Source organism: Gasterosteus aculeatus, chromosome 10 (assembly GCF_964276395.1).
Source record: "Gasterosteus aculeatus chromosome 10, fGasAcu3.hap1.1, whole genome shotgun sequence".
Lineage (NCBI taxonomy): Eukaryota > Metazoa > Chordata > Actinopteri > Perciformes > Gasterosteidae > Gasterosteus > Gasterosteus aculeatus.
In genome coordinates this window covers 11,354,602-11,382,236 of record NC_135697.1, presented here as the reverse complement: position 1 = coordinate 11,382,236, position 27,635 = coordinate 11,354,602, and the positions used below count along the sequence as shown (strand labels likewise).

The 27,635-nt window shown below is 45.0% G+C and overlaps 2 protein-coding genes across 4 annotated transcripts in view; both read left to right on the top strand.

Annotated features, from left to right (window-relative positions):
• Positions 1-3,302: 3,302 nt before the first annotated feature.
• On the top strand, positions 3,303-10,919 carry hepacam2 (HEPACAM family member 2). Of its 2 annotated transcripts, XM_040188508.2 has the most exons (9): positions 3,303-3,463; positions 6,066-6,425; positions 6,509-6,796; positions 7,669-7,965; positions 9,282-9,407; positions 9,692-9,713; positions 9,812-9,846; positions 9,931-10,004; positions 10,112-10,919. In XM_040188508.2, exons 1-9 carry the CDS (start codon positions 3,406-3,408, stop codon positions 10,220-10,222), a joined length of 1,371 nt encoding a protein of 456 aa, XP_040044442.2. In that variant the 5' UTR covers positions 3,303-3,405; the 3' UTR covers positions 10,223-10,919. The 2 variants fall into 2 exon arrangements, with proteins under 2 accessions (XP_040044442.2, XP_077937860.1); XM_078081734.1 differs by lacking the exons at positions 9,692-9,713; positions 9,812-9,846.
• A 2,162-nt stretch (positions 10,920-13,081) lies between these two features.
• Positions 13,082-27,635, top strand: part of vps50 (VPS50 EARP/GARPII complex subunit) — a 67,839-nt gene continuing 53,285 nt past the window's right edge. For both annotated transcript variants that reach the window (XM_040188507.2, XM_040188506.2), the window contains exons 1-5: positions 13,082-13,277; positions 13,792-13,860; positions 19,550-19,672; positions 20,407-20,478; positions 25,371-25,424. In XM_040188507.2, coding sequence (XP_040044441.1) covers positions 13,245-13,277; positions 13,792-13,860; positions 19,550-19,672; positions 20,407-20,478; positions 25,371-25,424 — 351 coding nt within the window. In that variant the 5' untranslated portion in view covers positions 13,082-13,244. The remainder of the gene's footprint in view (positions 13,278-13,791; positions 13,861-19,549; positions 19,673-20,406; positions 20,479-25,370; positions 25,425-27,635) is intronic.

The following is a 27,635-nucleotide window of genomic DNA, read 5'->3' as shown; positions in this document are numbered from 1 at the left end:
ACACTCTTATGTACTGATGTTGAAAGTTTTGGGTGGAGAAATGCAAGACCTCTTTGAGAGATTCGCATTGACTCAACTTTCGCCCCTCGGGTCAAACGCTCGCTTGGTGAAGTCAAGGTGTTGTGCAGGCAACAACAGTCAGATCCAGCGAGAGATAGAAGGGTTCAACGGTGCAGCTGTAAAAAAAAAAAAAAAGAAGTGCTATGCGCGTGAGGAAAAAGCATGAGGCCTGCATCCACCCACGCACACAGACAATGCAGCGTGTGTGTCCAACTTTCTACTTCCCACTGTTCACAAATCTTTGCGTGTGAATGAAACTTTGTCATCCAATCAAATCACTCACTGGCCGCACAGACATCCACGCCCCTTTTCTTTGCTGCCTCACTGCTCCACTTAACCCCACTCCCTCTCAGTCTGTTGTCCTCTTTCAGCTATACGTAAAACATCTTGTCATATGAAGCCTATGTAGAATTTGAAGTTGTCATCCGAGGCGTGACATCCTCTTATCTGCAACACTCAAAAGGCAAACGCGGTGCGCGGCTGCTTCTCGTTTTGGTCGCGCAGTCGTCGACGGCTCGTGCGAGAGTGTGAAATGTTCTTTACCATTACTTTAACTGGTGTTGCATGTAGACTGTCACAGATGTGTTCGTCCTGCATGTCCACGGCCTCACTGAAGATATATAGGGCGCTTGAAACATAACAACCCAGCTACAGTTGTGTTTAAAGTTTCAGTGGACAGAAATATGCATGGGAGCCCAGAGTCACATTTGACCGCTGACACCCTATGTGGCCCCACTGTAACGACTACTCCAGACACACACACACACACAAGCACACGCGTGTGCCAATAGCGTGGCCTTGATGTGGGCTGGTGTGCTGTCTGCTCTGAGTATCTGCAGCTGGAGGCCAAGGCTGCTGGAGGAAAGGAGGAATGAAAGAGGAGAAGAGGAAGGATCGCTCAGGGAGGCAGGAGAAGAAGAAGGAAAAAACACTGGTGCAGAGGAGAAGATACATACGCGGTGGAGGGAAAAGACGATCACGATGATCAAGACGGGCCAACGCGACACGGAAACGACTGAGGAGGGGTTTGGGTTGGAATAAATCATCAGTAGGAAAATGATTTCTTGCTGCAAGAAGAAGGACAAACGAGGTGATGAGGACGAGGTGGTGGAGAGAGGTGGTGGTAGTCGTGCTGAAGCGGGGCAACAGTCAGCAAGGGAGGCTTAATGTGACATGTTTTAATACAGCAAGGGGGATATGTAGCTGTGGGCCTGCGTGTGTCCAAAAAGGCCTTGAACGTAACTCGAGCAAGAGCAGATTGACAAAAAATGTCAGATAGATCCTGTTGATTGTTTCGTTCATGATAATGTACTAAGAGAAGAGAGAGATGCGACCTACTGTCGTCTTGTCACTACTGCACATCCAAACTCAAATCTCTAGGACATTTCATCCAGCAACTGGTGCATAAGTCTCAAAATCAATGCTGGATCAACGTTTAGAACTAATCACTCACCACAGTGATTTGCAGGTCGAAAGGTCACAGTATAAGTCATGTCAACCCAACCCGTCAGCCCCAGTGTTTGTCTTTCTCAATATCCCCCGGTCTTATGCCAACATGTTGTTCCCTTTTAAAGATATTCTGATGAATTCACAATTACCTAATTTTGTCTCATTTTCACTTGACAATAAAAAACAGTTGTCAACAACATGACAATACTTTAAATGACAGGGAAGTACAAGGTCTGAAATGTTAAAAGAAAACGCTTCTCACTTTTTGATAATAATAAAAGACACCGGTGAGGCTAATCTTACTCAAGCCTGCTACAACTGATAAAAACTAAAAGCAACCAATCTCAAACCTATTTGCATCCTACGAATACACACTAATTGGATTCATAGGGGGTCGTTGTGGCGCAGGGGTTAGAGAAGGTGTGCTGGGAAGCACAAGGTTGAGTCCAGGCTGCCCCATGTTCCATGTCGAAGTGTCCCTGAGCAAGACACCTAACCCCTAATTGCTCTCTGGGCAAAAATGTAAAAGCCACTGGTTTAAAGTGTAATGTAAGTTGCTTTTTTGCTAAATGACCTGTAATGTAATATAGTCGGTTGGGTCCACTGCCCCATCGCCTTGCTCTGTCTAGTAGATGGTGCACTGACCCCATCTAAAGGTGGAGAGTAACCTTGCAGGTCCTGTTTCATAAAGGTACGAGATAATACAATGACTCTTTTCTCTATATTACAACACATTTACAATTTTGAGATCATTTCGATTGCATTCATGAAAAATATCCCACAATAGCAAAATGTCAAATCTTCCAAATCACATGTTCTCTCTAACAGATACTGCATAGTTTTATCAGTTCCACAGCAAACGGACATCCAGTGGAGTGCTTGACAGCAAAAACAACAACAATCAGTGTATTTAATGGTGCCATCACCAAACTAGGCACTCATTAACAAAACCTACAATGGCATGATTCATTCAATGTGCAGTTCGCTCCCCACGTCCTTTGAGATCCTGATCGTGGAGAAGAGTGTGTGTTTAAGTCTTTAACATGTGACTGTTTTGTGCCTGCTTGTGTTTCTCTCTTGCACATGGAGACGAAGCTTGAAAACACCAGCTTTTGCAAATGATTTCACACACATGACCAGCGTTAAAATGACATCCCTGGCGACACAAATAATTCTTTGTATTGCACCAATGAATACAACTTGCTGGACCCGAGGTAACAACAGATTTCCCTCCAGTTTTCTGTCCTAGAATGAGGTCTGTAAAATGTCCCGCCCGTATCTTGAAGGCATTTGAAAGGTCGGTGATGCATGTTGTTGGTAAGTTGTTCCTCGGTCACTTTTCTCTCTGTCTTTCCCGCCCCGAAGGCTCTGTAACTCCACCGAACAGAGTGACGAGAGCGGTTCAGATCTCTGGTTGCTCGCTCTCTCTTGGTTTCACAGCCTCGGGGACTGAAGCGGCAAACAGCTCCTGTGTCATGCTGTAAAGACTCTACTCTCCTTTTACAGTTGTATGCCTCAGTGTCACTTTGCCAGAAACCGTGTGTGAGGTTGTGTGTGTGTGTGTGAGAGAGAGAGAGAGAGAGAGAGAGAGAGAGAGAGAGAGAGAGAGAGAGAGAGGGGGCCACGCTGGGCCCGTCTCCCTGCCAGGTGAACCTCTTCCTTCTCCCGGTGTCTCATGGGAGGGGCCTTGGCGGCGTGCAGGCTAAAGCCTGTTCCTCTTATTTCCCTGGCAAATGTTATGACCACAACCAGTCACATTTCTCTCCTCCTCCTCCTACTCCTCCTCCACCATCTCTTTCTCTTCCACTCCTCTCCTCCTTCCCACATCCCTCACTCCCTGCCTGCCTTCCTGCCTGTCTGTCACAAGTCCCACATTTCCCTGGAGAGTGAGATGCCATGGAGGCCGGAGGAAGAACAGCGCTGTGTGTCTGCTCTATTCTCTTCATGCTGACAGGTGAGCCTTCAGTTGCCGCGAAGGCCTGTTTTGGTGTTTGTCAGTGTTGCGTTGGTGCAGCTACAGCCGTTTACTGGGGTTGCCGTGTTTTTCTTGGTTGTCGCGGTGATGCTGAATCCAGCAAGGCATTTGTGGTACGCAGTAGCAAAAGGTGAACTTGTGAAATCCTTTTGTCTTTGGAAGGTTTCAGGACAGAGAAGCAGTAATGTAATGGAGTTGCAAAATGTAAAAGTGGTGAAGAAACTCCCTGTGTGTTGTTGCGTTTTAAACACTTGGCTTTGTAGTGTTGTAACAGTTTGGGAAAAAACATCCCTAAATCCTTCCTCCATCTTCTGCCTTTTTCAATTTTCAAAGCTGTCCTTTGAAAGTTTACCCTGGTCTGATTTGCATGAGCTCTCCATAATCATCACAGGACAGAATTAGCTTTTCTTTCGTTTCCTGCTATAAGGAAGGCCATAAGTCGGGTGCTGGTGGAAAGAAGAAGTGGCACAGCTCTGTGACTCAGTGATAACAGACATGATTTCCCCGCATCGCCCGATGAATCTAAAAAAAGAGAAAAAGGTCCCTGACACGCGGACTACCCACTTTGAGGAACACGATTTGTCTTATCTGACAGAGGACAGACGACTGTTGGCATTTCGACACGCACCGGGGGAACTTATTTAGCATCCAAACAACCCGGATGAGTGCGTGAGGGGGACAACAGGCAGGTGCTTGTGAGTCTCAGATAGCTGTTTGAATGTGTGTGTGTGTGTGTGTGTGTGTGTGTTTCTACTAAATGAAGATATCCTCTCAGCCATTGTCACCGTAATCTCCATGGTATCGCCACAACAATATCCGCGTTGTTTAGGGGACAACAGCGAAGGAACGGGCTCGGCACACTCCTCCTCGTTCTGCCTTTTCACCGGATCTCAGCTGGTGTAAACACAGGCACACTCCGGCCACTGTCCACACACACACACACACAAACATGAACTGCCCTGCAGGCCTTAAAGGGTGGAACGTGTCGATGGGGCGTCTGCATTATTTAGGACACCAGACACACAGAGAAACTATTGTGATGAGCATGAAAGGCAGCGATCACCGGGGACCTGTCTGAAAACAGCTGGATGTCTCCAGGGGGGAGGGGAGGGGGGTGGACGGGTCAGAGGGGGGAAGAAAAGGGGTATGTGACAAAAAGAAAGAGATTAGAGGGTCAAAATATGGTTCAAAGTTGATATTCTGAGTTCACCCTCTGATGTATCGTTCAAGATTTTATGGCATGAGATGTGAGACACCTAAATAAAGTGAGATCTTAGAGCAAATGAACAGTCTCATGGCTGTTTTCCACCTCCCCCAAGTCCTCCAATGCTGCTACTGAGAATGAGGACGGGCAGCCAGAAGTGAGACAAAGGGACACAAGTTAGAGAGAGTTTTTTCAGTGAGTTTGTTTCACAGTAGCTGCCTACTCACATGCTGCCGCTTATCTCAACCTGGCATCCGAATTCAGTCGCTCACTTTTTAACTGCAAACTGTGACAAAATAGTAATACCCAGAAAGGGAAGTTTGTAGTCGTGTAAACAATTTTGCAAAATGAAACTATCACCAATTAATGATCCTTTAAATGTAATGTGTGGGAGAGTTAACGTGTGAGGTAAAACCTGAAATGATAATCTGCTGAGAAACAGACGTGACTCCTTTTCTTGGTGTTTTCTTGCTGTTTACCGTTGTGGGAGGGGCTTAATCTGCTCATTTCCACCACATTTGCCAAAACACCAACTACCCTGGCAACCACAGCCAGATCTTTAACGGACACATCAACGGTCCTGCGGTTATCTTCATCCAACCCAAGTGATCGTTGAACGAGTCGACATCAAAGAGACGGGCCTCGTCCTCGTCTGACAACAATGACAACCTGCCGCGAGCTGGGTCAATATTAACTCACTGCCGTTTCAGGACCTGGATCATATGAAGACGAGGGTTATAGACTAAGAGACTAGTCAGACAAACTGAAATGGGTTCATCTTTAAATGAAAATATCCCAATGGTGCTGTCATATTGGTGTTTCTCCCAGTAGCTATACGCTGTAATTCTCATAAACACTCATATTTGTTCATGAAAGGACAAAGACACAAAAGATCTATTTGTTTGTGCGGTGGTGTAGCTTACCAGACCAACACATTAGCATAAGGTATGTATGCAAGTATGCATAGAGATACCTGCATTGACCCTAACCATCCGATCTAAAAGACAAAATATATAATATATAATATTAATAACATATAATATTATTCAGCTGCTCTTTTTCCCTTTTTAAAATTCTTTTAGTTTTGCTCAATTCAAATTTTTGGCTTACTTCCTGGTTTTGATTCACTTTGACCGCTCTCATGGCAGCTGTTTTCAGTGGGAAATACTTACTATACTTTAATAATAATAACGTAATAAAAATAATTTTATTTTGAAATACAGGGAGATATGCATGGGAACAGAAACCCACAGCACCTTGGGTATTCATCTCTACAATTACCTAATTATTCAAGATCATCATCAACTAGTTACCTAAAAGTGATTGTATACTAATTATATTTGTTTCCCTCCTCCTCCTCTTCTTTTACCACCTCAGACGTCAGCCCCGACTTCATCCACGTCCCTCTCTCCATCCATCATGGCATTGAAGGCGAATCCGTCCTCCTCTCGGTTGAGACTCGCTTCCCGCTGGACGACGTTGAGATCCAGGGTACTTGGTCCCACACTGGGCCGAGCGGCGTCAGAACCACGTTGGTGACGTTTAACAAAGAGACCACAATCACTGACATGACGTACCGCGACCGCCTCCTCTTCAGAGGACCCAACGTGTCTCTGCTTATCCATGAATTGCACCAGGCCGATGAGGGGGATTACCACCTGAAACTCAACATAGCGTTCCATAACGAGACAGGGCTGGTCATCAAGGAGGAGAGAACTGTGCACGTGACCGTGGACGGTGGGTGCCTCCCTGCCACGTCGCCATCATCGGTCGGATGTCGTCCGTGGACTCGGGCGTAACTTCTTTTGTCTACTCCTCAGTCCCCGTCTCCACTCCGGTCGTTGAGAAGAGCCCGTCGTACGCTGTCGTTGAGGACAAGGCAAACGTGACCTGGACGTGTTCTGTGGAGCGAGGGACGAGAGTCGTGTTCCAGTGGCTGCGGGACAACGTCGCGCTGGATCTCCGGGACGGATACCGCTTCTCCCGGGACAACTCCACGCTGGTGATCGCTCCCGTGAGGAAAGAGGACAGGGGGAGCTACCGCTGCGTGGCCGGCAACGCTGTCAGCCGGGGGCGAGCCAGCAGGGCCGTGGAACTCAACGTGTACTGTGAGTATCCATCGGAGTTCTCCTTGAACGTGAAGAATAAGCCCGCAAGCAATTGCAGTGGGGTCCATTTAATATTTTGTTCTATAATATAAGGGGCTGAACATTGACGTCTCCCAGCCAACAACTTCTCGAACGTAAGACTTTGATAAATAGTTTTATTGGGAATGTAGCTGCGATGAACACTAAAAATGATGGTTTACAACTAAATGAACCAATACCGTAGAAAGCTGTTGTTTTTCTCTTTGCTCTGTAGTAGGTCACATTTAAATGTCATTGATGTCAGACTACTTTCTGACAACTGTGAACATGTGACTGTTATGGGTATTTGCATGCGGGCGGGCTTATCTCACAGAGCTCCTCTGTTGTGCCGTGAAGCAGGTAGATAACCTCAGAGTTGTTCTACGGATTCATTTGAATTTGTTTAAATTTTCACAAAACGTGTTTTTCTGTTTTGATGGGACATAAAGGATTTTTGTGACACAATCTGTTCCAGCAGGAAGTAGATCCAGTACGATGAATTATAACGCTTTCTTTAGTTAAAACATTCTTTCATTTTTATTTGCAACTGACAAAGAATTATTTTTTATCATCCACATTTCTCATCTGACGCACTTCAAAACCAATAAAACACAGGTTTTATTACAGCAAAGTTTATCAAGTTTATAAGAGAATTATAAGTGTATAAACACACTGACTTAATTTTATAAAGCAAAAATCTACTGTACTTGTAATTACATTATCTTCTTTTAAATTAAATTTATATGAACCATAAGGATCAAATTCACGACCCTGTCTACCATAGAAAAATATGCCGTTCTTTATAATACGCAGCACACTGTCATGTTTCCCTGACCCTCTGTGGCCCCCTGCAGACGGCCCTTACAACCTGGAGGTGAACTCAGGCCAGGGCCTGCGGACAGGAGAAGTGTTCACCATCAACCCCGGAGAGCTGGTCTTCTTTGAATGCCAGGCCGACTCCAACCCACCCAACAGCTACGTCTGGATCTCCAAGAGCCGCAACGCCACCGTCATCACAGAGGGCCCCCGGCTGGAGGTGCGCTCCTACAAACTGGCCCAGGCAGAAGAGTACCTTTGCCGCGCCTTCAACAACGTTACCCAGAAGCAGAACGAGGCCCAGTTCACTCTGGTGGTGGCCAGCTTAGGAACAGGTGGGTTACAAGGTGGAACGTGGCGGTGAAAGGGTTAGGGGGTTAGGGTTAGGGTTACGGGTCCCACTCTGCAAAACACTGCGTCATGCCAAAAGCAGAAGAGGTTTATGAACTACGACTACGATATATGATATACAGAACATCTGGGTGGATAAAATACTGGAGCCCGGTTATGGATACAACATCAAATGCACAAGGCTGTTATGAAACCGGCATTTTATCTTTGTTGCTATGGTTCCAGAGCCTGCAGCCAGTATTAAAGCTCAGTTGCAGGGAAAGTAAACAGTGGATAACAGCTGTCGTATTTGTTGACTAAGTTTTATAGCATGTGGAGTTTCTGTGTGCCGAACGCGACATTGATATGTTGTCTTGGTGATTCTCACCGAAGGCTTCTCTTGATACCGGCTATGATTTACAGTGCTGTTTGCAGAGTCAACGAAAGTGATTACATCATCTATTTTTAAATGACACAAAAATCTCTTTTGAACATCACCAAAGAATCCTCTGGTGACAAAACCCTTTGATGAGACAAGCTGGTCTAGCTGCTGTATGTTGAACATAATGCTAAAATGAGCAGGCTAACAGGTGACGATGCTAACAAGCTGATGATCAACAGATCATCTTTAACAGTTGACATTTTAGTTTAGCCAAGAACATGACAACACGCATTGTGCTTATTAGAATTGTGCAGCTGAGGCTGGGCGTGTCATGACTTTTGCAAATATGAAATACATTTTAAATCCATGTACGGCCTATAAAGACACTTTATCAGGTCCCACTACACATGATTGATGCCCAAGGCAACCTTTAGCATTTGTGTAGGCCCCCCCCCCCCCCCCCGATGTTCAAGTAACGGATGCTCTCAATGTAAACCTATCTGCGTCATTATTAGACGCTCGGAGAAAATGCTCTGTGAGGTAAGCGAGGTGGAGACCAACACGGGACTATCCACTATGAAACCGGCGTTTGCGTCCCAAAGTTTGGCTAGTGATGTTTGTGACGTGTTTTCCTTACCTACGTAACTGTGTTTCCATTTGAGTTTACGTAAGTATTATTTAAAGCCCAATCATGATAATCATCTTAAACCCAGCTGAGTGGTTTTGTTACCTGAACTTAAGTAGGAGAGTTTGAACTCAAGACGTTAACCAAAGAAACGAGGAGTCATCATCTGGGGACCATTGACGTGAGTTATTGACGTCATGACCAAAGTGGTGGACCAATGGTGCTGGTGCTGGTGAACCAACATTAACATCTCTGGAGCCAAGTTGGCTAACACTGAGCGTTAATATCAGTGTCTCTCCCGTGTTTGTTTGCAGGAAAAGAAAAGCACTCCCAAGCTGGCGGCTATTTATCCCCCCTGGCAGCCATTACTGTCTCCTCTTTGTTCGTCATCGGCTGCATGTTGATGTTCTTCCTCAGGAGAACCTGCCATCCCAAGAGAGGTAATGTGCTACTGTGCTGCTTTGACGGGGGTGGTTTTCTAAAAGTGAGTCCTACAAACTGAAAACTAAGTGATGAGATGAGATGAGCGAGACAACGCAAAATGCAATGATTTCTTACATGTGAGGTGAATGATGCAACGCAATGCAAATGTCATTTCAATTGAAAGGTAACCATAGCAAAGTATGGGTGCATTTGAATAAGACCATATGTAATGTTAAATAAATGTGTGACTCTATGTGTGAATAATTATTTTGTCCTGTGTTTTTCTCTCCGTTATCAACAGTGCTCATGAGCATCTACAACAGGTAAGAGCCTTGAATGTGAGATCAATACATACGTTCACATTTTGTAATGTACATCATATACGCTTTGACTGACAGCTTTATGAACCTGTTTTTGCCAGACCGCTTTCAGAGCAGAAGCGACCACATCGTTCAGGTGAGCTGCTGCTTGTTTTTAAGCGTTGGGTCGGGGTGTCTCATCGATTCCAATGATCTGACATTGAAGGTTGTGTGTTAACAGGTCATGAAGATGCCACAGAGGACTTTGGTATCTACGAGTTTGTCTCTATACCTGGGAAAATGGAATCAGCACAGGTATTGAACATCTTATACATTAACATGGATTCAAGAGCTTCGCCTTTTGTCTGTTCTTGTAACGTTGTGATTAGTTTTTAAAACGCGCCCATGCAACTGTCCTGCAGGCATCGTGCAGATCTCTGGCTCGCCTTGAGTCAGTTCAGGATATGCACACCACCATCTACGATGTGATCGGACATGTTCCTGAAACCCCCAGTCAGAGTTTACTCAATTAAGCTCGGAGACTTGAGATGGAATTTACAGTCATTCATTGAAGAGTAGCTTTATTTTATGTCGTCGAAGCCGGAAACTTTGTCTTTGGTGAGCCGATTTTTGCACAAGGGATGAAGGGGGCTTGTGTGAGTACACAACCTGCACTGTTACTGTCCACAGCTTGGAACAGATGTTAAATGACTTTTGCTGACCATATTTTTTATTTATGTTAAAAGTACAAAGTTTTCAAACCGTTTTGGTCTTTGCGTTCAAAGCTTGAGGTCGTATTAAACCAAGCAAGTAACTATTAACCATGATCTCGTGAGATACACCTTAGCTACCCAAACTGGTCACAACATGTTCAAATTTATATACTACGGTTTTATTTGAAAATTCAATAATATATTTCTAATTTTAAATTCCCGTCAATGAGAGTCTGTTTTGTGACAAGTGTTATAATGAATACATTCTCTTGTATGAAATATATTTAGGTTAATTGTAAATATTGTACATGGATTATACGGCAGAGTCTTCATTCTATTTCTGTTTGTCTATTTATTCCAATAGAAACACTTTACCCTGTTTCTGCAAATGTAGCATTTGCTCCTGCTGGATGTAATGAAATGCTAAAGCAAGAAGAAGGATTAACGATTCCTAAATGATTGTACAGTTTGCATTCATATGCTTGTTTTGTACTTTAATTAAAGATATAACTGTTTACTTCTCTGGGTCATTTTCAAAAATACATACTCTATTCTGCCATTTATATTTACACTTTATATGTCTTTTTCATGGATGGAATTTGCATTAATGGCTTGAAATGAACACTTTCTCAATCACAGATCATAAAAAAAAAAGAAAAATAGCTGAAGCCAGCAACGATGTCAGTTGTGCTTCTTCACAGTCACTCCTTGTCTCCCGTCTTGGCAATGAGCTGTCTTCTCACAAGTGTTTGAGTTGTATTTGTTGTCTTAAATTGGTGCAGAGTGGCCGTTGCTCTCGGCCTTGTTGCATCGGTATTCGGTGTACCTGCCGCGATATGACAACAGACGGATGATTCAGCGGGAGGCTTTATAAAAATGTGTGTGCTTGCTCGTCTGCCTGTGTGTTCGTAAGAGAGAGGTGTAATAATAATAATAATAATAATACAATTAATTGAGACTTGCACTCGCTCTGCTGTTACTTTGCACAACTTTAATGTACCACTTCTGCTACGGTTCAGCTTTTTTATCAAATTATTGTGATTGACCCCAATGTACGCATACTCATACGCTGAGTGCTTCCAGTCAAGTTCATTCCAAATGCCGTCACAGTGAAATGTCCAAATTCACAAGCTTTAAAACTTTAGGTGGTTTGTTCCCAGAAAACTATGGACTCAGTTACAACTAAATAATACAATGGAGAAATTATTATCGTAGAATATTGACACTAAATGTCAAGAAGACAAATTATTGCACTGATGTTAGTTTGCTTGTTCACTGTAATATAATCCTGAACTTTGGACTGAATGCACATAGAGAGCTGCTGCACTGCTGAGGATCGTAAGGATGCTTCCCATGACGGATCCCTGCATAACAACAAGCACTTTATGGAGTCCAGCTCTAATTATGGCGGATGAACTGAGCAACTAAGTGTGTGGTGTCTTTGTGGCGGCATCTCCGGGTAAGGCTTGCCATCTGTTCTGTTTCAAAGTGTGCTTTAAGGGAGGCTTCGCACTGTGGATGAGTGCTTCAGAATCAACAGAGGAAATTCACCTAAGGAGAGAGGGAGAGAGACCTCACCTTCATTTGACTGGGAAATAGCCCGAGGCTTCATCAACCAGGAACTAGAACTCACTGGAGCTGCTGCCTGTTTGCAGCCTTTAACCTGCTGCTTGCAATAGCACCCAAGGGGGCAGTTAGAAAACAGGCTGAATGGGTTTGCACGCACCGTTTTTTATTGGTTTACTAAACATAACAATAAAATAAAACATAGTTATAAACTGTTACATTTATTATGTTTGAGACTAGATGATATGTATCTAATAGTAACAGTATTGAAATCATAGTACATATGCAGAAAGTGACAGACAGTTTTGCTCAAGTATACTTATATCCGGAAATTTGGATAAAAGAATAAATAAAGACAATTAAAATGACTGATTATGTAGAAAAACATACATTCCAATAATACAGTACATAATTATATTGGATTACTAACTAATAACTGATGCACCCACATGGCAGCAGGATTTTAATGTTGTAGCAGGTGCAAGATAATCAAATTTGATTTACTTTAAACTGTTGGAAAGTTTAAACTAGTATATGTTTTCGAAAATGTGTCCTATTTAAGAATAGTAATGGTTGAAATTAAGTTAGTTACATTCTTGATACTTAGCTGTTTAAGTAGATCAGTCAAGGTTATTTCAGTATAACCTTAAGAGCAATAGTGGCATTTTTCAAAGACGACATCTTGACACAACATTATCATAATACATAGAATAACATGAACACTCTCTTTAAGTGTCCTGGTAAGCCTTGACAGTGAGAGATGGGTGTTTCCAAGACCCATATTCATCAATAGTTTGGCAGCTGCGATATATCAAAATGTCTCACCTGACACATACAATTAACGGTGAGCACACAGAAGTAGAGTCGGTTCTTCAGGGACGCAGAAGAAACTTGATGTCTGGTATTATATTCTGTGATGTTAGATACTACCATCCAGTGGTGTGAGGAAGTAAAACATGTATTAGAATATTATTGCTCTACAATAATACTGTATTTAACATACATTATTTTAGTTCTCAACATCATATTTTTTTAATTTAATCTAAATATGTTCTCTTGTTTACCCTCGTGAGATTCGGACAGGTGTCTCAAGCAAAACTCCAAAACAAAAACTACCTTTCCCAGCGTCCTTTGCCATTTCCTCGTTCGCTCCGTACCAGTCACGTGACGGTCAACTATGGCTTCCACCTGGTAGTGATGGAGGCGCATCGTTGACAACAAAAACAAACTACAACTTTGCTCGTTTATTTGTACGCTGCCACAAGTTGGATTCACAATGCAGAAGATCAAGTCCCTTATGTCCCGGCAGGTGAGCGAAGCAGCGCAGCCCCTTTGTCCCTGACAGCTGCAAGTGGCTAGCTTGCTAGCTAGCTAGGCTAACTGGCTAATTTGACAGCTCGTCGTGGGGCTCAATTAAAGGGTACATTCAGGCCGAATAGCCCCAGCTTATTCATCGGCTGAGTCACAATTCCTCAACAATTTACCCCACGTGAAGAAAATACAGGTGTAGTGAGGGAAATACCCGCGTGCGCCGAGTTTAACGTTACCTTCTTGAGAAAAGCACACGAACAGGGCATAACAGTGTAAAACGGGCGGTCATGTTCTCCTCCTGCACTGCAGTCATGTTAAGCTCCTCGGTTCCCCACTACACAAGAGAGCCTGTCGTTATCACAAAATCTCTCCGTCACTTCCACTTTTTTGTTGAAGGCAGTGGTGCGCTAAGCTAAGTCACGACAGGCACAGGTGCCAACTGTGTAAACCGTTACAGTCACTTTACTTTCTGGGGCTTTGGGAAATTTATCAGTGACTTCTTATTTTGACAGGGCCTGAAAAGCCCCCAGGAAAGCATGGCAGACCTCAGCCCCGTGGAGAGCCTGAGGATCCCGAGCAAGGTAAACCTGCATTGGCTGAAGCTCTAGCGCTCATTGCATTGATTCTGCACATCCTACAAAACTGACATTTCTCTAACCACGACCACAGCTAATCACGTGTTTAGGAAGGAAAAGGTAGATCTACCTGTCCCGTGTTCAACTACTGGCATTGTGTAGTAATGAATACTTCAAGTCGAAACACTGGTGTCGAAAAGAAATCTGCACATTTACGAATGTGCTACGGTAGCACATTCATAAATGTGCAGATTTCTTTTTCAGATAAGACGGCGGTCCATGGACCATCGTCTTATCTGAATAAATCAAGTAACTATTTAGCCAACTTGATTGCATATTACTGATAGAAGCCAAATTCAGTCGAACTCCAAAGCAATTACATCAACTGTGTCGAGATGCGTTGGGATTTGAACAGGACGTATTGTATAATTAATCATTAACGCGTGAGATTATATCTTGGCTTCCATTTCTGTCACTTGCGGACACACCCATCCAAACACCAAAAGTGTGAAGTATGGTCTCCCCCGTTTGAGTCCTTTTGCATTTCTCCGTGGCGGTGTTTGAAAATGCAATCAGTCGTGCTTGGTCACAATGAAGATTTGTGCTTACCCACTTGTGCACTTTCAATTTGCCAAGAGCAGACTGAGCCAAGCCGCATTGTAGCTCTATATATTGGATATAGACACTTACTCACTGGGCCCTCCATGCACCGCCGGGTGCTGGATTTGTTTTGACTTTGACGGGTAGTTGTGACCTTCTAGTGTGGCTGTGTACCATTCGGAAGGTGACCAACTCTCAATTATTCATAGATATCAGGTCCATCCAGCCAGACATTTCATCTCCCTCCAGTGAAGATTGTTTTGATGGTAGATTGCAGTTTGGGGTCAACGTGAATGCAAGTCTCTTCATGCGTTGCCTCGAGTGTTTTCTGCCTAGGTTGAAAAACACATCAACAGATAAGATAAAAAGGAAGTGCTTTTCCGTCAACTCATCGGTCAGAGTTGAGGAAGATGGAGCTGACAGGAGTTCTGAAATTTCTCTCAATCTGTTGTTTATTTTCAACAACAGATTAAGAGAAGTCTGTCCTCTGATTGGCTCGTACACAGCAATGACATTTGTTTTGGTCAACGATGAGGACTGGCCTTGATAATATTGTCACGTTAAGTTGGCTGGTTGTTTCACAAGAAAGACAATTTCTGTGATCTAATAATTCAAGGTCATTGTATAGTTGTCATAGTTGTTTAGACAGCACGGAAGTCTTTTGTTGCAGAAATCCACCCAAAGACGCAGATCGAGCCCAGATACGAAGTCATTTAGTCTCCAGGTGTAATCAGAGCCTCAGTTGCTTCTCGCTGGATGCGTCGCTCGCGCCAGCTTTGGGATTGGTGCACATGCAGACATCAAATACTTACGTGCTTACGTGATGCGAGGAACTGTGGTATAAGCAGATATAACCATCGGGAGAGACTTAGTGTAGATCATACACATATTCGCCTACCTTTACCTTTACTTATCACGGCGTGCGCTGTAAACACCTGCATACTGTGTGTTCAGCCGAAACACTGGTCCTATTATTTGACGACACAGTGCACTGACTGTATTTACTTTGCTGCGGGGGCCTGTCAGCTCTCAGGGAAATGAAATCGGAGACCACGCATCCTTTTGTTGTACACTGAAACCCACGGCCACCTTTGATCGGAGGGGAATATTACTCTGTGTGTCTCTCTCTTTATTACTTAATCTGATACTTACTGCTTGGTACTGGTCGTGTTTTGTCCAACCATTTTAAGCCGGGGTTCACGTCATTCATCGTGCTCCACGAACTGACCGCAACATCTGGCTAGTGGAAGGGGACGCAGGGCGGGTTATACGTAGTGCTGATTGAGATTTGATGCTGTCAACTCATTCTCTGGACACACAACTTGAAGGGTGGGTGGAGGAAGAATGATGTTAAGCTGAAGGTGTAGAATTGTGTGCGTGTGACAAGGCAAATAAATGGACCCTCGTTCAGTGTTTCCCCATTTGATTACAACTTCGGGGGGGGGGGGGGGGGGGGGGGGTAGATGTCTGTCCACGGGGCGCCCCCTCTGATACAACTTTAGGGGAAACACTGCGCGTTTATTTGATCGCGGTGACCCACGCTGACGGGTGACTGATGAGTCATTTACTCCCCACCCGTGACCTCACTGGAGACGGCTCACACGGTTGTAGTCAGTAAGAGAAAGTGCCGACTGATCGCTTTTTACATTACATTTACATTTAGCTGACTTCCAATAAGTGCATTTCAACCATAAGGATACAAACAGTAGAACAAGAAACAAGAAAGTGCAATTTCATGAAATAAATTGATGTTGTTGTTTTACGATTCTCACAATATATTTTTTATCGATAGTTTAAACGCAGAAACCGTGGCAGACATTGCCTCGGGTTGCCCAGAAGTCAGTGCGATGATGTTGGAGCACAGTGAAGGTGATAAATGGAAATCATAAAACTGTTCTGATTGCATTTAAACATGAGCTTCTGTTATGCGTTATCCATATGGCGTTGCATATTCTTTCCTACTATAGTTTTCCTACAATATGATTTAATAAAAATCCCAGCATACCCTGCATACAGTACAGCGGAGCATTTAAAGGTGTCTCTAACGGTGTCACGGCGCGTATCATAATACCGGATTCTTGCCGACGAACGGATCCAATTGCTGTTGAGGCAAAACCCTTGGATTTGGCTCCGCCCACAAACGTCCGGTTGGAGACACTCGCTAGAGGTCAGACTCTTGGCTTGAGCAGCAGTTTGCTCCCCTTCCCTCCCCCATGGAAACCTTTTTCTCAGAGGCAACACGATCCTCCTCGTTCACCTGCTGTGGGATACTTGATGCCCTTTACAGACGTACACTAAACCCGAACAAAGGGCCTACGTTTAATAAGCGTTTGACCGTAGTCAAGATTTCTATGTGATTTAAGCATAAAGATGATTATGAAACGAGGTACATGCCGTTAGTGATTCATTGAAGCTAATTTATATAAATACCATTTGTTAAAAGCTACGTATGATTTAAACAACCCATTTTCAATCCCTTTTGAGGTTTTTGCTTGTAGCGAATTTGTCTTGGTTTCTGATGAGCTGCTCGGTGTTCTCACGCCATAACAAACGACACGTTGTTTCTCAGTTCAAAGCTGTCGTCCCCCTTGCGGGTGAGTTTTAAGGATTTTCTTGGCAGGTATTGTGGTCCTCTTTATCTCTTCAGACTGTTATGGTCCCCATCTTTTCAACCTCATATTGTAAAATCCAGGTCTGTGCAGGGACACTTTCTCACCAGCAGGGGTCCCCATCAGCTCGCCCAATGCACTTTATCTTTCATAAAAATTCTCTGTTCTCACAAAAAAACATTCAGGCCTCTCCTGTTCAATATTGCAGTGCTTCCTAAGATTTGAGGTTTGAATGGGATTGGCGGAGGAGTGTCTTTTTTTTTTTTTTAACCTTCAGACGGCAGGCTGAAGCTGTGAGGAGGTCATTCATTTACGCCGGCTTTTCTCAAGGAGGCCGGAGACAGACGCGGCTCACTTTGACATTTCACTTTAGTTTCTGAGATACTCGCTCTGACCACAGAAGAAGTGTGTGACACTGTACATACAGGGGGGGGGGGGGGGGGGCGGCGGCGCTTTTGGCGCAGTGACAGACTTGAGAATTACCTTCGAGGAAAAATAGAATGGAGAAAATAAATCTGAGCATAAACTCACAAGTATCACACGTTGGGAGCGCAGCGGACCACAGGGATGCAGTGTGGATGTTGGTGTATTGACATTGTCATTGTGTCTTAAAGTGCCAGGAGACAAACGTGTTAAACACCCTGTGTAAGAGCAGATGAAGATAGACACACACACACACACACAAACACATACAAACACATAGTTGGCTCATCACAATGAGGATGTTTTGATTTTTTCTAATGAAGGATTCCGTGGAGGAAATAATTGGCCCTCCTGTCTGTCTCCTCTCCTCGTGCTCTTCCTCTCCTAGCGTTTTTTTTTGTTTTTTTTTGTTCACTTTTTCCTGTGTTATCTGGGCGCCAACGCATCCCTCTTTTTGTTGTGCAATTGATTTCCCGCATTCAAACAATCAGCCCACCACACGAGTATCCGCTTTGATGATGCTCGTTAAGCGTCCCACGCTTTGGATATGCAATTGCACTTTTTAATTTCCGCCACAAGACGAGAATTTCATTCATTCAAGGAGGCGGTGCTGCCGCCATCCTTCAAAGTGAAATGTGATCAAAGCCTCACGGCGGCTGATGTTCAGGGTTCACGTGCGCGGCTCAGGGGCGTCTGGTTTGCTTCCTCTTCTTCTTATTCTGTGTGCTCGCTTTATTCAATCAAAGGTGGCCTCTCAAGGAGTCGATCCCTTAAAGATGCTCATTTTCACGCATCACTTCAGGTGGGAGGCCGAGGGAGTGACAGGGAGGGAGGGAGGGAGAGAGAGAAGCAGCGGGGGAATTGCTCTAACCACACAGGAGTGTCTTCAAATCATTGTTTTGTTTTTTGCTCATTCATCTCTCTCTTTTCTTCATCCTTTTGCTGGAACTTTTTGCTCCCGATGACTCAAACCCTTACATGGGCACATTAAAAACTCCCCCCAAAAATGTAAAAAAACCTTCGATGGGGAGGGAAAAAAAAGGGAAGAACAACCGAGGATGCCTCCCCTCGGCATGGAAAGGGCCGTGCGTTCAATTAATACAACAGAAATGATTGAAATACACATATTAGGGTCTTGAACTCCGGATGATCGTCTCCTGCTCGTCAGCGGAGAAAAAAAGCGGCTCTTCCTTTGACTTTATTTGCCGTTTAATTGTTAGAAAATCTTGGTTTCGGTCATCAACTCTTCCCTCTTTTTGAAGTTGCACGCGTAATTATCCTGATGACTGGCGTCTTATTTTGAAATAACGACACTGTTTGTGAGCGGATCAGCCTTTGAGGAAGAGAGATAGCCTGACTTCAATCATCAGGTTCATTTGCGCTGGCTAATAGGACATTTGATCGACTTTATTGAACCACGTACGAGGAAGGAGCCCCAGATCCCCGACGACCCCCCCCGGCCCCTGAAAACTGAACACGTGAAGATAACGTTATAAGTTCCCAAGCTCAGAATCCTTCATGTGAAAGTCTGGCTGACGCGCTGGGCCTCGACGGATCCGCGGCGTGTCAATCGATGCGGGTTTGATGTCTCTCTGGCGGGGAGGCGGGGGGGTCCCTCGTTCCTCGTCCTTTTTTAGTTCATGCCTTTCTTCTCGTCTTTCCTCTCAAGGCTCTCGGCCGTCCCTCATGACAGCTGGCCAACGAAGCACGCTGCGATCTGCGCTCAAGCTAAACTCCTCCTTCCGTCTCCTCGTCCCCTGTCTTCATTTTTATTCTGTCCTCCCTCTACATTGTCCTTCATCCTAATCCTATGTCCATTCCCTTCATCCCGCTTTCCCTTTGCATCATTTCTATTTTTTGCTCTCTGTACGAGCCGGTTCTTTCTTTTTGAAGTATTTTTTTCTCGATGTTTATATTAAAGATTTGGTTTGTTGTTTTCATTAAAGTGATGATGTAATTCTGTGTTTTTGACTCTGTTTTGTGTCCCAGTGTGTCTGGAACTTTCTTAAGTGCTTGCTTCAAGGACATCTTTGAATTTCTCTCTCTTTCTCAACCTCTTCCAGGAGGAGTTGCGGGAGCTGAGGGAGCAGCCCATCGACCCCCAGGCGGAGCAGGAGATCATCGAAAGCATCGAGGAGGTCTACTTCTCCACCGACTCCTTCGACATGGTGCAGCACGAGCTGGAGGTCAGAAGCCCTTTGAATGCACATGCAGTGCTGACGGAGTTAGCAACACTCATTATATATGTGTGGGTGGTATGGTTGCCTGCACTTTGAAGCTTGCCTGACTAACAGAGTTAAAGTTCTTTCTCACCTGAGCTGCGGATTCTTCCACTTGAGCTGAGCTGCATACGCACCATTGACACCCGGATTGATGGATTGCGTCCGCTCAACAGAGGAAGGGTGTGAAATCTCATTAGATTTATCTTGGTATTGCTACACCATCTGAAATGAGACTCTCAGTCAAGGGGAAAGTAATTACCTATCATCCTTTGGGCCATGGATTTGCAATATTTTCTTTCCTTACCGGAGTTTGTTTACTGTTTACTAAATAATGTCCTTTTGCCTTCTTGAGTAATTTTACTTCTAATCTGGCAAAGTGGATTTCTTTTGTTTTATTTCCTTTTAATGGAGTAAGAGCTCCAGCTGTCGTCAGTGAAATGCAGAGTGAACAGGACACTCGCTTTCAATTCAGTTCACTTCAATTTCATACAAATATTACTCCAAAAAAAGGTTAAAAAAAAGCACCGTCAGAAAGAACAAAGTAGGACAATCGTTTGCAATTTAGTTCTATTGATACTGTTGCATTTTGAAGCTATTGATGGCTGTGTGGGTAAAAAAACAAAGTAGTCGTTTTTATGTAGAGGATTCAATAGACACAAATACACCACCTTGTTGTTTTTTTGTGTGTGTGATTATAGAAACTACCACCTGAGCTAAATCTGCAGGAGCTGGAGGAGTACAGGGACAAGCTGAAGAGACAACAGGCGGCAGTAAGTAGCTCCCTCTTCCACTCTTGCTCTCTCGCTCACATCCTCATTCTCTCTGAAAAGTAATTAACCGATGGCAGCCAACTCTGTCCGGATCATGTCTGACAACTTCATGAGTCACACTCCAGTCAACAGCGACGCCTCATGCAGGCGGAGACTCCCGGTTTGGGAAAAAGGAAGCTAATGCTGAAGTGTCTGGGACGTCCGTTCTCTGCGAGAGCCAAGCCCCAAGAAGTCTGATTGTAGAGAAGTCTTTGAGAAAATGACCCTTTTTCCCCCTTGATTTATGACCTCATTAAACATTGTTTAGTTTGTGTTCTCAATAACTAGTTTCAAGTCTCCTTTAGTACGGCGTGATGTTCATTTTGTAGGTGACTGTGACCAGAAAGAGCCCATTTCCTCTTAAATTGAAGCTTTCACTCAGGTGTTTTCAGGTCATCAGAGATAATTGTGATATCCCTGTTGTTTTTAAAAATAGCTTAATACTTTATTTGTACCCCACTCTCTTGTGTCACTATTGGTTCCAAAAGACTGAGACGGCAAAGGAAAAAAAAAACTCCATCCATCAGTCCACAAACCTTTGGAGCATTATCCGCCCGATGAACGGCTGTTAAAGCTGACAAAGGGGCCCGTGCCCAGTAGCCATAGCTCGTCCTTCTAGCCTCTCGAACTGCTTTGACGTCAGTAGCAGCGTTTTTTTTTTTTTTTGTTCTCTTCTACACAGCGGGACCACTTTTCAGGTCGCTCGCAGTTTCAGACTTGAGAGCTGGCCGGTGCACAAATTCTATTCCTAGAATGCCGTGGTAGAGCCGCTCTTTCCCCCATCTGCACCCTGAATCGTCACAGTCCACTGCAGAGGGAGTCCACTTATCCTCCTTCCAGACAAGCTTGTGCACTTTCCGCGCACCTGTTCGTCTCCATCACTCCCTCGGCTCTAAAGACTTTGCCACATGCATCCCCTGCACGCTTCCTCTTATCCCGGTTTTCCATACACGCCCCCCCCCCTTTCCCCTTCCCCCTTTTATGTTGGCAAAGTCCAAGAGTGCGCGAAGACAGTCTCGCTCATGGCCGCTCTCTGGCGGGGAGCCTGCAGGCCCCTCCATTGGAATAACCACGGTAATTGGTTCAGCATGTCAGGCAGAAAATCCACATCTATGAGTCTCTGCGAGCTCGTCAATGCAAACCGCCGCCTAAACGCGCCGACACTCCGTCGGCCCGTTTGTCTCCCGAAATGCCCACGAGGTTCTTGTGAAGTATCTCATAGCTCCTTTTTATTTTTATTTTTCAAGCAAAATGTTTATGGTCTTCCTCCACCCGGCATTTGTCATCTTGTTACATTCTGCGGATCTCTTCCCATTCGAGAGGAGAAAGAGACCAACAACCTTCCACACACACAGAGTGTGTGCTATAAAGGAAAGGAAAACATATGTAACAGTATATTTAGGTACGCACACAATAGGAGCAAAATAACAAAAGCAAAGGGTTTTTGTGTAGTATTTGTGTTTTGCATCGATCCGTCAGACATTTTCAGAATAATTACCAGCAGATGAAGATTACACCTGTTTCCATTATGAATAATGACTTTCTTTTATTCTGCAGTCAATCATTTGAACAAATACGGTGACTACCATTCCGATCCCTGCTAAACGCAGCAGATGGGTATTGTCTGTAAACACGGAGCTTCCTGCCATGTACGTGTACCTTGGTGGTAAAAGATTCTCTTCTCCGGGTTTGTCAATAAATACTTGTTGTTTTGTATCGGCTAAACAACTCTGTTGTCATAACGGGAGCCGGTTTGATTGATTTTGTGCTTTAAAGCTGTTCAATATTGTGATTTATGAGGTTTGAATTAAAACACCGTCTTATTGCTATTGCTTGTTGAGATACAGGTCAACGTTTAAAATGTACTACTAAAGTGAGGCTTTAAGGGGCTGCTGAACACAAGAAAAGAAAAAAAAAATGAAATGAATTTGACGAAAAACCTGCCAATTACTCAAGCACACGTCTTCGTTGTATTGTGAAGACGCACGTGTGTGTGTGTGTGTGTGTGTGTGTGTGTGTGTGTGTGTGTGTGTGTGTGTGTGTGTGTGTGTGTGTGTGTGTGTGTGTGTGTGTGTGTGTGTGTGTGTGTGTGTGTGTGTGTGTGTGTGTGTGTGTGTGTGCGCGTGCGTGCGTGTGCGTGCATTCTTACTGGACACACACAGACTCTTACACACACTTACACACCTGATCTTGCAGAGGCTCGTAGTCGTCAGAATGTGAAATAGAGCAAAGTTCCCTGAAGAAGTGCTAATAGTTCTTTCAGATTCTCACCGTGGGTCTGGCTGCCTCTCCTCCATGATGGAGTTGTGTGTTTGTGTGTGTGTGTGTGTGTGTGTGTGTACTAGGCAGAGTAAGATGAAAGTGAGAAAAACACGGTACTGTGTAATTTGTACTTTTGTGTGGTATTTCCTCTATTTGCTGCTACTCTGCCTTTACTCCGGCTCTGAGGAGCCGTGTTGACACGTAGCCCCTATCTTTTATTTTTCTTGTCAGCCTCTGTGGGGCAGAGCATTCTCTCCGTGGCACCGGAGAAGAGAGCCGCTTCCCCCGTTGTTGTGCCACAGCACACAAGTTAATAATTGGCATCTTTAAACACGCCTGGCAGAGGCTCATCTCGGGGGTGGGGGGGGAATTGCTTTTCCGTGCAGCGAGACTTACTTCATATTTGATGAAAGTCTGAGTCCAAAGACCCAGTTTGGTAGAGATTCAGATGTTTATTGACTGTATTCACCAAAACATGCACTTCCGTAGTATAACTGACCTGTAATACTTCAACAACGTGAATAGTTTTACAGTCTTTTACCGGCTTTGTAGTTACAGCTCATGAGCTGCATCACAAAATATATATATTCTCCTCATCCCCCTCAAAGTGGTTTCCTCTCCGCAGAGAATCAGGCTGCATAGACGTCGGAGGAGGCGATAACTGGGATGAACATATTACATTTTTAATGAAACTTGAAAGCTGTATATGAGTATCCCTCCCGCAGCAGAAAGGACTTCTACCCCCCCCTGTTCGGAAAGTGCGTAATGCTTATGCAACCTTTCTCCGAGCCTTTCTCGGTTCCCCGTGTGTCAGTCGAGCCGAGACGAAGTCCCGCTGTGCAGAGGGATCGTGTGCCGGCGCTGACGAGCTACGATCGTAGACTGCGAATCAGACTGTCGTCCCGGGCCTGTAGCGCCGGCCGTCGTCGTCTAGATCTTTTGCCATCGCCATCCTGTGTTTTTACGTAGAGCGTTGCCCCCCCTGCTGGCCATTAGAAGTAATTGTACTATCATCACTATCATTTAGGATTTCGTTTCGTACCCGGAGGTCGGCACTTGGGTACATCGCTCTATGTCACAATGAAATTGCAATACCACCCTAATGACAAGCCAACAGCAGCTACCCGGCCGCCCTGTAGCTGCTGTATCGTCGCCGGCAGCGGAGCGTCTATTCTGAGCGTTTGTTTACCTCTGTTGATCGGGACGACTGACCCTCCATCACTTTGCTCGCTCGGGCTTTTTCACCGCTGCCAACACTAATTAGCGCTTGCTAATTCAGCTCTAATTGCTCTCGCACGTCTCGGCTAACACTTGCGAGAAGTAGCGAACTACTCCGAGGCTTCTATCGTAAGCCCGTGTTTAGGTTTGCACCAAAGCCTCGCCGCTAATGAGCAAATTGTCCAAACATGTCATTTGCTTTTTCATTCTAGTAGGTGTTGCGTGGGAGCGGCAGAGTGTCTTCCTGTCACTTTCCCTTCCCCTTCGCGGCACACGTGGGCCTCCTTAACGAGAAACGTTGCATTCATTGTCCTGCTGTTTGCCTCGAGTTGAGGATCGCCCATTTGCCAGTCAGCCAGGCAGCAGCTTTTTGGACTCTACGCTGCTGAACATCGCGTGCACTGTGCTCGACTCGCCACCCGGTCGCCGCACAATTAGCTTCCATTTGTGTTTGTGAAGGCGGGCGGAGAGCTAATGACTTTGGCCTTGTGGCTCAGGTAGGAGGGTTTGATTGCTCACTGCAAAGGGTTCGCTTTATGTGTCTCTTTCACACCTTTTTAAGTTTAGAGTTAATGTCAGTGGGTTGCAAATAGGTGGTGTTATTGAATTTGTGGCAGCTCTGCGAATGGCTGCGTTGTGTCTTTAACACAATTCCCTACGGTTTTTTGTTTTATTTCTTTTCTGTTTCCCCGTGCAATTTCTTCCTAACAGCACTCAATCAATTATTTTATTCTGGATGTTAAAGTTCCAACACGGACACAGAGTGTGGGTCTCCGAGATGAGCAGCACGTTCGCCTCCAGCTCACGGATCTGTAATGAGGCATCAGACTGGGTTCACACTCGACGTTGAGACTCAAATCAATTGTTTTTTCCTCTTATTATTGATACACACTGTCTATAAATGAAATCTCACTCAACATACATTTACTCGTCACGCCGGTGGCGTCTTTAGGGGTACTCTGTATATGCAACTAAAAATATCTAACAGATGGCCCGTCTTATAAAGTTGCACCATGGATGTGCAGTGTTTGACAGGCAGGGAAAGTCCCATCACACCCGGGAGTCACAAAACGGGACTGTTTACTTTTTAAAGTTATCGTTGAAAGACAGTGAATTGGAATGAAACTGAGAAAGGATGGTGCTCTTTTGAAAAGGCTTTGGCCTTAAAGAGCTTCAGATACAGACGTCAATGATTGTTATTCCAGCTCCATCCCTGCTATCATGATTGCAGTGGCCAAACCGTTTTTGTGGGGTGACCTTCGGGAAGAATATTGAAATATCTTTGTTATTTATATATATATATATGTGTTAGATTTCTGACCTCCTTCAACTCTCCCCTCTCTCTCTCTCTCTCTCTCTCTCTCTCTCTGTAGGTTTCTAAAAAGGTTGCCGATCTTATTCTGGAGAAACAGCCCGCTTATGTCAAGGTAAGCTTCCAATGTAAATTGACAAACACTAAAAATCCACAAAAAAAAAGCATTCCTCTGCGTCGCGCATGTTGACATAAAGGAATTACCGATGCGCCGGCTCGGTCGCTGCGTCTGCTGCTGCCTCTTGTCCGTGCTCTTATGAATGCATAATCCATAAGCCTGTTCAGTATGTTAATTAGTAAACAGACACACACACAATAACTCTATTCCGCCGTTTGGAGCTTTTATGATCTTGGATATCAGTGCTTGTCAGTAAACAGGCTGTATTTGATTTCATGGCTTCAAGTGTGCTTCAAAATAAAAGTGTTCTGGAAGGAGACCAAATATTTGTGTATGCCTGAATGTGATGGTGCCTGTGTGCGTCTTGCGTGTGGGATGGATGGAAAGAGTTGCTCTTATGATTGATCTGATTTAACGTCAGACGTCCCCTCGGAGGCCCGAATATTAAAGTTTGTCCAATCTGTGTTTAGTGTGTCAGTGAAGCTTTGATCTCCGCCAAACCCAGCACACGACTGACCGCTTTGACAAATCTGATGTGTAGTGAAATTACCATCATTGTTAAGCCTTCAGAAGGTCAGCGTATGAATAGCAAATTGATCATTATTTCTGTGACCCTCTGCAGAGTCCAAATGACACAGAGGGCTTATTAGCAGGCGCTGCCAGGGATTTGGGAAAGCGTTTGGCCCGTCCCGGCCAATTTTCACTCGGCCTGCAGACGCCCCCGGTGGAGTTCAGAGGGCACTTTGTGTTTCCGCAACATCAGCATCGGCGTCACAGCGAGACGACAAGAGTTTTGCGCGGCTTTAAGAAACGTCCGAAATACCATCGCTATGCCGTTTGATGCCCGGTGAATGCGCTTCAACCCCCCGCTGCACCCCCGAGGCCGCCCGCCACTCTGCCGCGTACCTCCATCTGTACGAGGCTTTGTTTGTTTATCCCCCTTGTATTTTTCTTTTTCTCATCCCGCGGCGTCTCGTCTCCTCCGTGATGTGTTGTCAAACACAGAAACACAGGCCCCCGGGGGCTTCGTGTGTGTGTGTGTGTGTGTGTGTGTGTGTGTGTGTGTGTGTGTGTGCGTGTGACACCTCGGTACACTCACAAATAGCCTCCGTGCTTGAAATGATGGGCCACTAAGCGTCGTGATGTGAGTCACCGCAGATCGCTGTACGATGCGGCTTTGTCTCGTAGAAGGTTACAACGAGGCCGGGGCCATTATGTCCGATTCATTTACTTCATTTACAAACGTTGATTACTAATTCATAGTGTATCTTCTCTCGCAACCCACGTTCTTGTTCCGCGGCGTTTTAATTTGGTATTCTGAAGTTACATTATTGTCCCTGAGTTCAAAGCGTGATCCGGTTAAATTGCTTGATCACGAAAAAACATGGAGCGTGTCGATTTAAAACCTCGACCCTCTCTTATCTCTCCGAGTAAAAAGGAATGGGTTAGAATTAAGTGGCCAATTGCAGGAAAAGAAGGATTGCCTGTAATGAATTTGCATCAGGTAACCCCGACAAGGTCATTCCACACCATCGGGAAAAACAGCCCCGACTGGTGTTCAATTACTTCCCAGTGGAAAACTTTTTGTTTTGGTTCCTCCCTTTGTTTGTGTTCCCAAGTCACCTTCTTCGAAAGCACTCGTGAAACGGCCGGCGTGTATTTGTCAGGCACGACCGCTGTTTCATCGGGGGGTTGTCAGGAAACATGTGGGTAAATATGTGTAGGGGTGTGCGAGTATGGCCACAGACCCACAGAAGCAGCAGCAGCAGCGTCATTAGAACACATCGGTGAGCCGATGCTCTTGGGGGGGGGGTCTCAGGTAGGACCTCTTCTGAATATATAAATAAAGAAGCCTGGGGAAAAGCCTGTGACAGAACATCTCCCCCTCTCTCACCTACACCTCCCAAACCAGCGCCTATGTCTGTGGACAACGTGGGAGTCTTCTTTAAGTAGCCCGTCGTATTGTACATCGAGGAGGAATAACAACGCGCGAAGATTCACTTTCAAGCCTTCCTTCTTAAGTCGTGTGATGCCAGCTCCAAAAAACGACTGCTGTATGTTCGTCGCGCAGACAGAGACGATTTAGTCCGGTTAACTGTAGCCTGCGGGCTCGGAGCGGTGCTGCTACACAACAAATTGGAGCCTGCGGCTGCACACTGAGCGCTCGGCGGGACTCGTCCTGTGTGGATTGGTGCACATTACTGAACG

What these genes read in the sequence shown, in the direction of transcription:
- hepacam2 (XM_040188508.2), top strand. Translation starts at nt 3,406, where the DNA reads ATGGAGGCCGGAGGAAGAACAGCGCTGTGTGTCTGCTCTATTCTCTTC. An exon ending in TATTCTCTTCATGCTGACAG is followed by an intron (nt 3,464 to 6,065) that starts GTGAGCCTTCAG and finishes TTACCACCTCAG; the next exon opens with ACGTCAGCCCCGACTTCATC. An exon ending in GGTGGCCAGCTTAGGAACAG is followed by an intron (nt 7,966 to 9,281) that starts GTGGGTTACAAG and finishes GTTTGTTTGCAG; the next exon opens with GAAAAGAAAAGCACTCCCAA.